Source organism: Protopterus annectens, chromosome 2.part0 (assembly GCF_019279795.1).
Source record: "Protopterus annectens isolate FY-2018-M chromosome 2.part0, PAN1.0, whole genome shotgun sequence".
Taxonomy (NCBI): Eukaryota; Metazoa; Chordata; order Ceratodontiformes; family Protopteridae; genus Protopterus; species Protopterus annectens.
The window spans coordinates 1,411,324,913-1,411,340,498 of NC_056728.1; the positions used below are offsets into that span (position 1 = coordinate 1,411,324,913).

Genomic DNA, 15,586 nt, shown 5'->3' on the forward strand with positions numbered 1-15,586 from the left:
ACATTAAAGTTTACTGTGACTAATCATGACAGTATAAGTAATGTTTTATCTGCAGTTTCTTGTGAGGAAAAATTTGCTTTAACAATTTAATTTCATCTGTTGCACAGGTCACTAATCATTGTTTACAGCGTATGTGTGCATGACTCCATTGATACTACTTCCAAGGCTATGGCCTCTGGTACTATTTTTGAGGTTTGCATGGCTTCCTCCTCAGACCCTCCCCGATGCTAAAATGAGGTTTGTAATTCTATTTTGGATACAGATTTTTTTGTTGGCCTGTCTGCTGTAGAGGTGATCAAAAAGTGTGATGAATGGGGTAAACTGATCCAGGGATTCTCAAGATTTTTCTGACCCCATTTTCTACATTTTCTATGGGATTCTCTAACTCCTCATCCAATTTTGGCAAAAGCAGAATAAGCATTCTCAACAAAATACAGGTAAACAAACATTTAAAGTGAAATGGCAAGGGAGTTCCAAAAAGAAGTCACAAACCTCCCAAAACTAAGGACAGTGCAACACATCTGATGCCTGTTCAAGAGACCTTGTTACCTCCTCCCGTTGGAATTCCTCCTTTCTTGGGTGTCATTCCTTATCCTCCAGATCAGACTTTGTTTCCTGCAGTTCTTCATCACAAGCTGTCCCAAGGAGTGATGGAATCGGTTCCTCCTTTTCAGGTGGGGAATGTTTTTTTATTCAGGGATGTTCTTTTATTCAGGGATGTTCTTTGTGCCAAAGAAAGAAAATGCTTTATCTTTCTTTCGTAAACCTGTTTGTGATGGTGTCCAAATTCAAAATGATGTCACTTCACAGCCTGTTATCTTTTCTTCCTCTTTCAAGTTTCCTGGTAACACTAGACTTAAAATATGCTTATCACATCCCTTTTCATCCAGACTTTACACTTTTTTTAAGGTTTTGTGTGTCTGGATGACATTATCAGTTATCTGCCTTATCCTTTGGACAACCCACTTCACCGAGAGTATTCATAAAGTGTCTAGCTCCAGTTGTGGCTCAGTAGAGGCTATTGGGTATCCACATTCCTCCATATTTAGGTGGCTTGCTTATCTTTGCAGAGACTTTTTCAAAGTGTCAGGAATCTTTCTTGGGTGAGAGATCTCTTACACAAGCTGGGATTCCAAGAGAACATTCAAAAGTCTTTCTTGACTCCTTCACACAGGATTTTGCTCCTGGGATATCAACTCAACACCTCCTCAGTTCACAGAGCTTTTTCAGGAAAAAGTTAGTTTGATATACATTTCTCAGGTTTTCCACACAGACCTTGGACACTGCAAGGGGAATACGTCAGGATTTTGGGTCTCATAGCTTTTATGTTGCTCATAATACATAATACCCCTGGCAAGTCTCCATGTGAGAAAGATGGTGGATTCTGAAGTCTTTAGTTCCAGAACCAATACCCTTTGTCTTTTCAAATTATAGTGCTGGAATTTGTCAGAAGAGAAATTTGGTGAAAAAACAGGTCTCTCCTTCTCCCCTCCTGATGTTCTTCGTGTTTCACTGTTGCAGTCATCACACTTGGTTATCTGCCTGCAGGTAGCCCACTGTCGGCCCGAATACCAGAATCTTGGTATTTCTGCGTTGAGTGCTGTCGCCTCATCCATGACGTCAGGGGTATAAAATATGCAGCCGAAGCCATTACATCAGCTTTTCTTGCTGCGAGGGAGCCTGAAGCAGAAGCAGTTCTCAAGTGCTGGCCGGCAGCTACCTGAAATTTTCATTTTTCGAGTTTCAAACCTGAAGTCTTCTAAAGCTAAGTACCCCATTGGGGATCTTTTTTTCTTGCTCTAACCGATGTCAGAAAAAGTTAACAATTGTCTTCCCTGTGGAAAGCAAATATCTCACAGAGATGTTCATTCTTACTACGTCACCTGTTTAGACCCAGACCACGACGTCCCTCACTGTCAGTTTTGTGCCTTGTTCAACACCCGAACCATTTGTCGTCGGGCTATTTTTGTCTCTCTAAATTCTTTCACTCTCATTCTCCATATTCCAAAATGGCTTCAGTAAGCCATCCGACTACTGATCTTCCGAAAAAAACGCAAAGATAAAGACAGAGACCACATAGGTCCAAAACTGCCCACGACTCTTCCGCTAATCTAGTCGCCAGTCCGCTGGTACACAGTGGGGCATTTTCTCAGCCCCTGTTAACCACTTCTGTAGATTTGCAGGCCTTTGCTAAGACCCATTTGGAGTTTGGTATGCCATGAGATGCTTCTTCGACTATGGAATCTGCATATGTCTCTACCTTGGATGGGTCAAGAGCCGCTGTGTAGGCACCAGCTTCTGAGGGTGTATTCAGACCTTCCGATGTTCGTATTAAACAGACTACTTCGTTAATGACTAAATTTACCGAATTTCTCAGGCCCAGAGTTCGCACTACGCCTAGGAAACAGATGACCAAAGCACATTCTTAAACTCCCATGCCACAGAAACAAATGCTTAGAATGGCTGAAGACCTTATTACTTTAATTAGGGGAAGCCAGCCTTCCCCCTCTTAAAGACAAATAATTGATTTTCCTTCTGATTCTTCAGACCATGAGTGTGATGACTGTAACCCCTGTGATTACCAGGACATACCCTTATCTACCTATGAGGACTCAGATGCAGGAGATTCAATTCCCTCAGTCCCCCCCCCCCCCCCCGAGGAACTTTCTTTTGGTGAAACCTTGCATACCCTAAGAGAGCATTTCCACTGGGAATGCCAGGACTACCCACAGTCCAAAAAGAGACTCAGGGAATTTTTAGACTTGCCTCAGCATAGGCCTCTAACTATTCCCCCTGTCCTGGATATTGTAGATGATGTCTTCATGGAATCCAGCCTTACACCTGACACTTTACCACCTGGTCCTAGAAAGCCTGACAGATACTACAATGTACCTGACTCTCACATTTCTATTTAAAAATCCCACTGCGCTTCCAGAGGCGATTTCCCAGGGACCTAAAAAGCTTCTACAGCCAAAAACCCTCCCCCTTCGGACGGATTCTAGGGCTCCAGACAGATGGGGTTAGAAGGTATATACCTCTGCAACTCTTGCCATCAGGGCTTTAAATTGCCAGTTTCACATGTTGAAGTACCAGCAGCATATTATTGACCTAACTAAACAAAAAATGTTGTTGATTCCTGATTGTGCAGAAAATAAGGACTTACAAGATTTAATGCATTCTGGTATAGGTAAACATACTTTACAGTATGGTTTTGATGCCTTAGAAGCATCTTGCAGGGCTGCTGTCACTGGGTCTGTTCTGAGAAGGCATGCTTGGCTGAAGAAACAAATCTTGCCAGACCATGTCAAGGCAAAATTACTTGATACTCCATTAAACCAAGATTGTTTGGCTCTAAAGCAGAAGTAGTTCTTAAAAAGATGGAGGAAAAAGCTAAATCCATGCAAGCTGTTAACGATTTCTTACAGGTACAGCCACCTAGATTCAGTAGGCATTGGCCTTCAAAAAAACTGGTCCTTTCCAGTCCCTTCCAGACCTTCTCAGCCCAAACCCAGGGGCAACAGACCACAAAGACTACAGTCTCAAGGTATGCACAGATCTAAACAATGGAGTGCTCCCTCTTCAAAAACTGGGAGTGGTAAGCCACCCCCCCCCCATGGAAAAAGTTCACAGTGACTTGTCCTTAATCCTTCCCAGCCATGCCCAAGTACTTGCACCCCTAGGAGGAAAACTCGCCCTGCATGCAAAAAGCTGGGAGTATATTACCTAGGACCGATGGGTCTTAAACATTATATCCCAGGGATACAGATTCTATTTCCAGTCTGCCAACCCCAAGCGTTTTGCCAGACCTTCTCCAAACCAGTGGACAGAGGCCCAAAAGCAAGTACTTTCTCTTCTCAGTATCAGGGCTATTCAACCTGTGCTAGCAGAGCAAAGGGGACAGGGTTCTACTCCAGGCTGTTCCTGGTGCCCAGGAAAGAGAATTCTTGGCACCCTATTCTGGATCTGCCAACCCTAAACACCTTCCTGGTGGTACCAGAATTCAAAATGCTTACACTCCAGCAGCTCCTTCCTATGCTAGCCAAGGACTCCTGGCTAGAGACCCTGTAATTAAAAGAAGCTTATCTGCACATCCCCATAAGGGAATCTTGCAGGAAATATCTGCGTTTCAGGGCAGGCTGTATGCACTATCAGTTCTCTGCACTTCCCTTTGGCTTATCTGCTGCCCCAGGGTATTCACAAAGTGCCTGGCTCCAGCCATTGCTTACAGCAGGCAAAGAAATATTCAAATTTACCCATACTTGGATGATTGCCTGATTCAGGCGGACAGTCAAGAATTGCTTCTTCAGCACTTGACATTTGTAAAGAGACTACTAACTTCTCTTGGGTACACCATCACTGAAAAGAAATCACATCTGGTACCCAGCCAAAATATTGTATTCCTGGGAGCAAGCTTGAACACAACTTCCCAGATGGCATTCATCACTCCATAAAAGCAGGTTTATTTGACAACTTATTTCAAACTACTGGCCACCCAAACCCAACTATCTGCAAGAAAAATACTGCAAGCCCTAGGGTTCATGGCCTCATGTATTCTACTGATTCCATGTGCAGGACTGAGGAAACTTCAATGGTACTTGAAAAGTCTTTGGTGTCAACATTCCCAGGACCTGGAAGCAGTGATTCCTATTATTCCTTCCCTAAGGAGAGAGTTCCTTTGGTGGTCAGAGGCTTGCAACCACAAGAGACTCCCTTTCTCACAATCCCCCCACTGTCCAAACTCTGACAACAGACTCATCATCAGACTATGCATGGGGGCTTGCATGGCAGGCAAATGCATTCAAGGCAAATGGAGCCCAGGGCAAATTCACCTGCATATCAATCAAAAAGAAATGTTAGCTGTACAGAATGCACTGACCGCCTTCAAATACCTTATCCTGCCAGGACAGCTAAAGACAGACAACACCACAGTTATGTGGTACATAAACAAGCAGGGGGGAACTCACTCCTACCCACTCTGCAGGTTAGCCATGTCTCTGTGGAACACAGCCTTAAGCAACCAAATGCACCTGCAAGCTCAATTCCTGCCAGGCAAACAAAATTCACTGGCAGATGACTTAAGCAGAAATCGAATGGACCCACACGAGTGGAAACTGGAACCAGACTCATTCAAACTTCTAACAGGTGGGGGACACCAGAGGTGGACCTCTTTGCGTCCCCCCAAACCATCAACAAAATAAATTTTGCACCAGAATTTCCCACAGCTAAGCTTGGAAAGTGGATGCCCTATCCTTCACATGGGAAAACTTCTCAATCTATGCCTTTTCCCCCTCTGCACCTCCTTCCAAAAGTACTCCTCAAGATCAAACAGGACAGGCCAACGACAATCCTTATTGCACCATACTGGCCATGCCAGCACTGGTACCCACTCCTACACAGTCTGCCAGCAGTGCCACTCTGGCACCTACAGCAGATCCCCGTCTCTGCTGTCCCAGCAGGAGGGACAGATTTCGCATCCTCAGCTGCAAACCCTGAACCTGGTAGTCTGGCTTATTCCCTGAATACATCACCAGCAACCCTCAGCAAACAGGTGCTGGATGTTATCATTGAGGCCAGGAGGCCCAGTACTAGGAAATCCTATTCAGAAAAGTGGAATAGATACTGTTCTTGGAGCCAGTCTTAAGGGAAGGACACAGCAGTGCCCTCCTTGCCTCAAATCCTAGATTACCTAAAGCCTATCCTTCTCATCAAATAAGATTCATGCTTCTGCCATCTCAGCTCATTACAATACTGAGCCACCCCTCTTCTCTCACTCTCTGATCAAACAGTTCCTGATAGGAGCTAACAATTTAAGACCCCGTAGGAGAGCTCCCACTCCTGCTTGGGACCTTAACTTTGTACTAGAGAAGCTCACGCTTCCCCCTTTTGGCCTACTGCTACAGCAGAGTTAAAATTCCTCTCTTGGAAAACAGCCTTACTGCTAGCCATCACTTCAGCAAGAAGAGTGAGTTACAGGCCCTTATGGCTGTGGAACCCTTCATTATCTTCCATGCGGGCAGGGTTTCCCTCAGGACTAACCCATCTTTTATGCCCAAGGTGGTATCCAGTGTGGGTTTAAACCAATCCATCCATTTGCCAACCTTTTTTTCTAATCCTCAGAATAAAGGGGAAAGGATCCTGCACTCCTTGGACGTGCACAGACAGCTCAGGTTCTACCTTGACAGGACTAAACCTTTCAGGAAAGTCTGACCAGCTGCTAGTCAGCTTTGCTACAGTGGCAGAGGACAAGGCCATTTCAAAACAAACTATTTCTAAATTGATAGCACACTGCATCCATTTCTGCTGCAAACATCATGGAAAACCTACCCCACAGGGGATCAGGCCACATTCCACTAGGGCTACCTCAACCTCTACAGCTTTTCTCAGGGGAGTCCCTACCAGGGACATCCTGGAAGCTGCAACCTGGAGTTCTGTACACACACACCAAGCATTACCACTTACCTATCTTTTCTAAATCCAGAGCTGGATTTGCCACAGCAGTCTTAAAAGGCCTGCTAGCCAGCCGTACCACTTCTTGATTGCCTCCACCCTTCCTCAGCTTTGGGAATCAACCCAAGTGTGATGACTGCAACAGTGAAACACGAAGAACATAGTACAGCTGTGTACACTTACCATAAATGTAGATGTTCGAGTGTATTCACTGTTGCAGTCCTGGTTACCCTCCCTCCAGCCCCTTGTCTTTCTATACTTTCTACCTATCCTTTTTTTGGCCATATCTTATGGAAATGGTATTTACTTTTTACTGGAGGTGTCCCACACCATTTGATTGCTTCCTATTTTGGGGGCTCCTCACATCTGGGGCAAGAAAAACTGATGTAATGGCATCGGCTGCATGTTTTATACCCCTGACAACCTGACGTCATGGATGAGGTGACAGCATCCGACACAGAAATCCCAAGACTCTGGTATTCAGGCCAACTGAGAGCTATCTGCAGGCAGATAACCCAAGTGTGATGACTGCAGCTGTGAATACACTCTAACATCTACATTTATGTTAAGTGTACACAACTGTACTTTCTAAAGCAACCAGTCACCACAGATGCCTTAGACTTTGCAAGGGGAACGGTTTCAGGAAGGATCAAAGTGCAGAGGATGTGGGACACCAAGGACAGATGCAAGCACATAATTATCAAAGAGATGCTTGCCCTGATCAAGGCACTCAATTTTCTGAGTCATCTTTGGTCCCCGGACCCTCTTCAAGTTGTTACAAACTGTACCACAGTCATGTGGTACATCAGCAAACAGGGTGGAACCAGGCCATACTTCTTTTGCAGACTACCCATTTTAGCTTGGCATATAGCTTCACAACACAGTCTCACTCTACAGGTGTTCTACATTCTGTCAGACCAAAATTGTGTGGCAGACAAGCTGAATTCAACCAGGGCAGACCCTTATGAATGGAAACTAGGTCAGGGGGTCTTCCAAGATCTGATCCATCTGTGAGGAGTCCAGCAGTAGACCTCTTTGCTTCCTCTTTGAACAATCAACTGGCAAGATTCTGTTCCAGGACTGTGCAAGAAGGCCTGGAATACAGATGCCTTTTCTTTTCCTTGGACAGGAATCTTCCTATATGCTTTTTCTACCTTTTCAGCTGACATCCAGGGGTACTTCTGAAAATTCAGAAGGAATTTACCAAGATCATTCTAGCATCTCCCCTCTGGCCCAGGCAGTCATGGTTTTCCCTCCATTTGGAAATGGCCAGGGACAATTACAACAAGCTTCCTCACAGACTAAATATATTCACAGAAGAACAGGGGTGTTTGATACACCCCGACGTTTGTCAACTTCAGTTGACTTCCTATTTGATAGGCTCTTAATTCCTTTTGGTAAGTACCTGTTTTCTGAGGATCTGCAGCAGGTACTAGTGGGAGGCAAGAAAGTCTGCTACTAGAAAATCATATATTAGCAAGTGGAAAAGGTTTTCTAGTTGGTGACAACATAACTATCACACATTCGGGGCTATTTGTTCTCCGGTTTTACAATATTTGTGTGAGCTATTATCCTGCGGCCTTTCTTATTCCTGTGTCAAAGTTCATTTATTGGCCATTTCAGCATGTCTGCCCATGGATTGTACTCTTTTCAATGCAGTGTCATGTCAAAATATGTTTGAAAGGGGTTTTGAGCAAGAGGCCTCAAAGTAAACCGGTGGCCCCTCCTTGGAATCTTAATTTTGTGTTAGACAAGCTAAGACGTGCTCAGTTTGAACCAACTAACCTGGCAGACTTGTGGTTCTTGGCATGAAAAACAGTTTTACTGTGACTTCTGCAAGAAGAGTATCTTGAGTTGCAAGGTCTTATGATGACTCAATCCTGTCTCATTTTCCACAGGGGCAGGGTTTCTTTAAGAACTACTTTTATACCTAGTGTTATCATAGTTAACATTAAACCAAACTATCCATCTCCCCATTTTTTATCCTGAAGCTAAAAATGAGGGTGAAAGGATACTCCATACCCTGGATGTCAGCAGACAACTTGACAGAACTAAGTCTTTCATATTTTCAGATCAGTTGTTCATTTTTTTAAAAAAAGTTGTCTAAGGCTATTATCTTTTGATATACTCACAGTAACAAAATTATTCCAGGCAGGGTCAAGGCCTTTGGCTTCATCTGTGGCTTTTATGAAAGGTTTGGAATCTAGAAGTGTTCTAGAAGCTGCTACCTGGTCCTCTGGACATACTTTTACAAAGCACTATATGCTTGAGTCCTTCTCTAAAAAGAAAAAATGTAGACAAACTTTAGAAAACTAGAAAAACAGAGTGCGAACAAGTCCAATGAGCCAAAGCCTTAACGCAATTTAATATTCAACTTTTAAAAAGACAGCGTTTTCGCTACTAAAACCATGTAGCTTCATCAGAGGCAAACAAACACAGAAAAAGGCGCCAAACCAAATTTATAATACTGGCTGCCTAATTAAAATCAGCTGAAGCGTGTTACATCATTTCATAACGTAACAGCAATATCAACAAGTGCTTTTAACTAAAGCACAATATGTCAGTAACTGTAACATAATCAAACAAGTTTTAAAAACCTTTTACACATACACACCTTAATAAAAAGTGACTTAGTACACAATAAGAATATAATGAAAAAATATACATGTTATAAAAATTCTTAAACAATAATTTTGTTTTTATATAAAAAAATCTGTTAAAGAATTTAACTAAAATTCATAAAGAATAATTTCATTCATCGCCCAAGGCATTTAGATTTATGTATAGATAAACCCAATTATGTATGTATATAGAAAACATACTATATGTCACAGATAAATTCTAACCTGGACTGTGCATTAAATATGGGGCCAGGAGAAAGGTACCAATATAAAGGGTCTAGAAAAAGGGGTAAAGTAAAACCAAACTATGGATAACATAACTAATCAGCGGAGGTAGGATCTATATTTCAAAATATTAGATGATGACATCAGAATGTTTTCTAGTTTTGAGAAATTTAGATATGATTATGAACACATTTTTGCCAGTATAGACTCTTATATGGCAAAACTTAAAACGCAGAAAACTAAGAAACTTTTCAGAGACAGATTAGTTTATTCTTCCGATACAGCGTACCCTAAATTATCCAAGCCAGGTACCCAGGAAGATGATTTGGCTTCTAGTCATGATAAGGAATTAGATACTGATTTACAAATTCTGGATGAGGAGGAAGCTACAACTTCCACAACTTACTCTAATGTATTACGTAGAAGTAGTAGAAATAAGAATAAAGGAAGTCCTAATGAGGCCCCTTACCCCAATACTAATATCCCAAAGAATAATTCAACAAATAATGGGAATACACATTTTTTAGGGAAAGGGCCGAACCTGAACCAGGGGAGGAAGAAGAACAGGAATTGGAAGAAATAACAGTTGTTGCTAGTCCTTTAGGAAGTACTATTGGCCCTAGCATAGTTAAAAACAAAAAAGGTGATTTTACCATTTACAATTTTACATCATTGTCTTTTGAACCAGAACTAATTGAGTTGCTCTCCTTAGGCTATAACTTTGTTCCATCAAGAAACTTTGATGTGGCTAAGGTTCTTATTGATCTGAAGTGTTATGTTAGGAAGCTTAATTTAAAGCTACTGTTTAACAACTCTTATGATGTTGAAAGGCCAGCTATTAAACTTCCTAGCATCTTTAACCCCCCGCTACATGTAGGCTTGCGTATTTTTGAAAACGCATGTGAATTAGATATCAGGCATTTATTCAATACTAGAGGCTTGAATAAAAGCATTTTCAACATAACAACAGAACAATTGCAGGCCTTAAACCAGCTTAAGGAATCATCTGTCAGGGTTATGAAACCTGACAAGGGTGGGGGACTTGTTGTTTTTGAACATGACTTGTATAATGAAAAAATGTCCCAAGTTTTGGATACACAAGCATATAGTCATTCATCACTTAATGAGATGAATACTAGCATCCATAGGACTAAGGGGTATTTTAGGGACCTCTTTATCGAGGGGAGGATAGACCTCGAGACCTTTGAGTATATTAATATTACTCAACCTAGAATACCAGTCATGTTTGGGATACCCAAGATTCATAAGAATCTTGGGGACCCACCCATGAGGGCATTGATAGACGGAAGGTCCTCCATCTTCTACCCAGCAGCCAAATACATTGATTCCCTGTTAAATAAATACTTGGAATACATTCCAAGTATTTGTAGGGACTCATGGAGTTTCTTAGAGAATATCAATAATGTACCTTATGACAGTGAATTTAACTTCGTCACAGTCGACGTTGTAGACTTATATACTTCTATACCCCATTTGGAGGCTATAGAGTGGCTGGAGTTACTACTGTCTGAATTCAAAACACCAAGGGAAGTCATTAATAACATCACAGAATTATTGGATATAGTGTTATCATCTAATTTCTTTGTATTTGGTAAAGATTACTTTATCCAGAAACAAGGCGTTGCCATGGGGTCTCCGTGCGGTGCCATTGTTGCCAACTTGTTCATGGCACACTGGGAGAGGAATTTCGTTCTAAACAACCCATTATGTAAAAACAAGATAAGTTTTTACACAAGATACCTTGACGACATTTTTATTCTGTTCAAGGGTAACGAAGAAGAGGCACGTCTTTTGGTGGAATATTTTAATAGTACTACAACATTTCTAAGGTTTACTTCTAAATTTGATAACTATGAGATAGACTACTTAGATGTCAAGTTAAAGAAGGACATAACGAATAATAGGTTCACTTCATCCATTTTCCGTAAGGAAACTTACATTAACTCATTCCTACACTACACAAGTGCTCACCCATACAAATTGAAAAAAGCTTTTGTTAAAGGGCAATTAATAAGAGCAGTCAGGATTTGTAGTGAATTAAAAGAGTTTGAGGAAGAGTGTTTGTTACTTAAAAAATTCTTCTTAGACAGGGGTTACCCTCTTTCAACTATTGATGAAGCGATCTTGGAAGTTACCAACAAAAGAATGAATGGTACTTTTTCTCCCCTTATTTCTGATAAAGGACCTGTTGCAGTTATCCAGCAAGATACATTAACAGAAGGGGTAAATTTAGACATTTCACCTGTCACATGTATTGAGGAACCTAGAAGGGATTTTTCTTTGTCCTTTTCCACAGTTTTTTCATTAAGTTCCAAAGAAATATCAGATATCATCTATAAAAATTGGTATTTTATCACCAATAATTCATTTTTGGTTGAAAAACTAGGTGATAAACCAAAGATTACATTTAGAAGAGGGCTAAATATTAAGGAACTACTGCAAACATCAAGTGTAGCTAAAACTTTCCAAAAAACAAAAGGATGTTTTACTTGTGGGACATGCAATTGGTGTCATGTCTTGCGTACAGGGAGCTCATTTGTTATTGGAAACAACAAATATTTGATAAACAGTAGAATTGACTGTAACACAAAATCTGTCATATATGTCGCTCTCTGTGTTTGCTGTCCGTCTTTCTATGTTGGAAAGACGGACAGAAAATTCAGGGAGCGCATATATCAGCATATATATGCAATAAGGAATAACAAATGTGAAAATGCTCTTGCGAAGCATGTTTCTTCCAATTTAGGACATAGCTTTGTGTTTATGGGGATTGATTGTAAATACAAATCTATCAGGGGAGGCCCCACTTCTCTACTTTTAGAAATTTTAGAACTGCAATGGCAGCTCAAATTAGATGCATTTAACATACCTGGCTTAAATGAGAGCTGCAATATTTCGCCGGTATTGAAATATAGATCCTACCTCCGCTGATTAGTTATGTTATCCATAGTTTGGTTTTACTTTACCCCTTTTTCTAGACCCTTTATATTGGTACCTTTCTCCTGGCCCCATATTTAATGCACAGTCCAGGTTAGAATTTATCTGTGACATATAGTATGTTTTCTATATACATACATAATTGGGTTTATCTATACATAAATCTAAATGCCTTGGGCGATGAATGAAATTATTCTTTATGAATTTTAGTTAAATTCTTTAACAGATTTTTTTATATAAAAACAAAATTATTGTTTAAGAATTTTTATAACATGTATATTTTTTCATTATATTCTTATTGTGTACTAAGTCACTTTTTATTAAGGTGTGTATGTGTAAAAGGTTTTTAAAACTTGTTTGATTATGTTACAGTTACTGACATATTGTGCTTTAGTTAAAAGCACTTGTTGACATTGCTGTTACGTTATGAAATGATGTAACACGCTTCAGCTGATTTTAATTAGGCAGCCAGTATTATAAGTTTGGTTTGGCGCCTTTTTCTGTGTTTGTTTGCCTCTGATGAAGCTACATGGTTTTAGTAGCGAAAACGCTGTCTTTTTTAAAAGTTGAATATTAAATTGCGTTAAGGCTTTGGCTCATTGGACTTGTTCGCACTCTGTTTTTCTAGTTTTCTTGAGTCCTTCTCTAGTTCCAGGTCAGGCTTTGACAGGACCATTTTCCAGAGCTCCTGGACTCTTCTCCTTCCACCTCCCAAATATAATTAGCTATGGTAATCTATCCATATAGCTAAGGCTGCTGCAGCAGTAATTACTATGATGAACATAGTACAGTTGTGTAAATAAACTTGGCATAACAGTAGATGTTTAAATGGTCACTACTGCAGTAGCCACTCCTTCCATCCCTTTCCCTTGTTTTTCTAGTGTGTTTATGCCAGGGTGTGTACTTTTATTTTATTTATTTATTTTTTTTGTTCCTATGATTCTCTTGTCAGGGCTCAGCCACCCTCTTGTTTGTTGGCAGGAAAGGTCTGAAGGGCTTGGTATCCAGACTTGTCTTATAGTCAGTTCTGCATGAGCTGCCTGACAGTTTGGGCATTTGGAAAGTGTCCTGAAGCTTTGGAAGCTGGCCAGCTTGTTCTGTCCTTGACAGGATATAACCCATATAGCTAATGCTACTGCAGTAGTGATCATTCAAACATCTACTGTTATTGTAAGTTTACTTGCACAGCTGTACTTTTCCCATCTGTTGATCATTGCTGTAACTTTCAGATGTTGTTTCAGCCACCCATTCTAATTATGAAAGGCCCAATGAAGAGTCCATTAGTGATGCTGTTCCAGAATCTGCAGAAGACTCTTCATCAGAGGAGCAAGTTACACTGAGACATGAACCTTTTCAAAGCACTGAAGGTGAGTGAGTATGTTTGCTTTTGATATTTGTAAATCCAGATGTATAATTAGATTACCTATCAAGTAGCTCAGAAGTGCCCAAAAGGTGCTGCATCTTAATGTATTGTTATGCATGTATGGAGACTTGTGCTTGATTAGAAACTTGATCATACATAATACATATTTTTACTATGATCTTGTCCATTCTCTTCAAAACCAATAGGACTTGGCTGTAAGCTCAAGTCCATCCATCCACAAACTCTTTTCCCATTTTTGCACATGGGGTCGGGGTGTCATTTCACCAATGACAGTCATCTAGAGCCAAGGTTCACACCGCCGCGTTTTTTTCTTCCATACTACACACTCACTGATATGGCCAATTTAGAGTGTCCAGTCCACTGACTGCATGTCTTTGAAATGTGGGAGGAAAGCAGAGCACCTGGGAAAACCTATGTGAAGACACCTCGCCGAGAATCAAAACACAAGTTTAGAACAAAACAGAGACACTAATACTTCATTTGAAATGTTCCATTTCAAGAGTACAGTTGGTCAGCTGTTGTTCACCATTTATGTGGATAATATGAACAGTCACTGTTTCTGCACCCCCTCTTCACTGCTTCATTCATTCTGGCTGGGTCTACTTGCTCCTCCTTTTCCTTCCTTGGACTCCTGTGAGTGAGCTGGGGCTAGCAGTGATCTTAAGGGCATCCTGGGAGTGGTGCAGCCAATTGCTTCTGCAGCTAGGAGAGGTTATTGTAACCTGTCTTTACTTCCCATCCCCCCACCTCTACATTTATCAACAACATCTGTGGATTACTCCACTCTGTGGACCAAACCTTTCCTCTGGGAGCATCTTCGAACTGCCAGTGCGTCATACACCTCAGCTGCTATTTGAACCTAGGTCTTCTGGCCTGTAGTTAGGGTTTTATCCCTCTTTTCCATGGTGCTGGCTAGAAATGACTAGTCACTGTTGAAGCTTCATGCTATTTCAGTATTCTGATGAGTACTGTATTGCTCTGAGTGATAGTTCATTGCAATTAAACTTGAGGTACCATTCTGTTTGCTATATCCTTAGATGGTTTTCATGGGTCCCGTACCTCACTATGAAAAACATTCCATTTGTCTTCTCTCCCACGATAATTCTTACTGCCAGTTTTGATCATTTTGACCCTCCACTTCCTACTCCTGCCTCAATTACTAATGGTCCCAGAATAACTATTAAACTCTTGACTCTGCAGTATAGATCAGGTTGCTTGAGCTAAGCTCCTTGCATTCACCACTAATAATCCATCAAAATAGATCTCCAGGTGAAGAATGCAATCACTAATGCCATAAGGCCAGACTATGAAAACTTTACAAAGACCAAACCTTTCATAAAAGTTACTGCCTGGTTAGCCACTGTAACCTCTTGCCCATTTCCTTCATTTGCATACCGTTCTTACCTTTTTCTTCTGTTTCCTCTCTCTTTTGTAAATCTGAGCAGGTTTATAACAGAATTTCTAGCAGTGCCTCAGGGCACAACAGAATTAATCCATGCTAATCTCCAGAAAGTTTGTACTGGTACAAGTATATTCATCGCCTTTCTGTCATTCACTAGTAATTTTCAGCTGGAGTTCTGCCAAGGTCTGCTAGGATTTGTGCAAGAAACTTAAGTTTACTGCTTCTGTGAACATATTTTCACTGCATTTGCTGAGGCATTCAGATGAAAGATTATTTACAGATAATTCTTAAATTGGCAAAATTGTCAGACAACTGTTTTCTGTTGACATAAATGCAGTCCAGTTACAGAATATGCAAGAAATGTAAAATAGATAAAGGTGGCTGTTTAATTAAAAAAAAATCCTTTCCATTGTGCTTGCTGCATGTCAGCCAAAGTATTTCCATGAATAGTGTTGGATATGTTTGAGGATATAGGTGTGGCCTGGGCTTTTCTTTAATTAAATGAATGTAGTATTCACAGAAGGTGAATCAGTTTGTACAGATTACTTG

General features: G+C 40.9%; 1 protein-coding gene across 4 annotated transcripts in view; it reads left to right on the forward strand.

Annotated features, from left to right (window-relative positions):
• Nucleotides 1-15,586, forward strand: part of LOC122793514 (mitochondria localized glutamic acid rich protein) — a 530,827-nt gene that overhangs the window by 461,474 nt on the left and 53,767 nt on the right. For 2 of the 4 annotated variants that reach the window (XM_044061639.1, XM_044061637.1), the window contains one exon: nucleotides 13,481-13,618. The exons of 1 other annotated variant lie outside the window; for it this stretch is intronic. In XM_044061639.1, coding sequence (XP_043917574.1) covers nucleotides 13,481-13,618 — 138 coding nt within the window. The remainder of the gene's footprint in view (nucleotides 1-13,480; nucleotides 13,619-15,586) is intronic. One more of the 4 variants, XM_044061638.1, reaches the window with a different exon arrangement.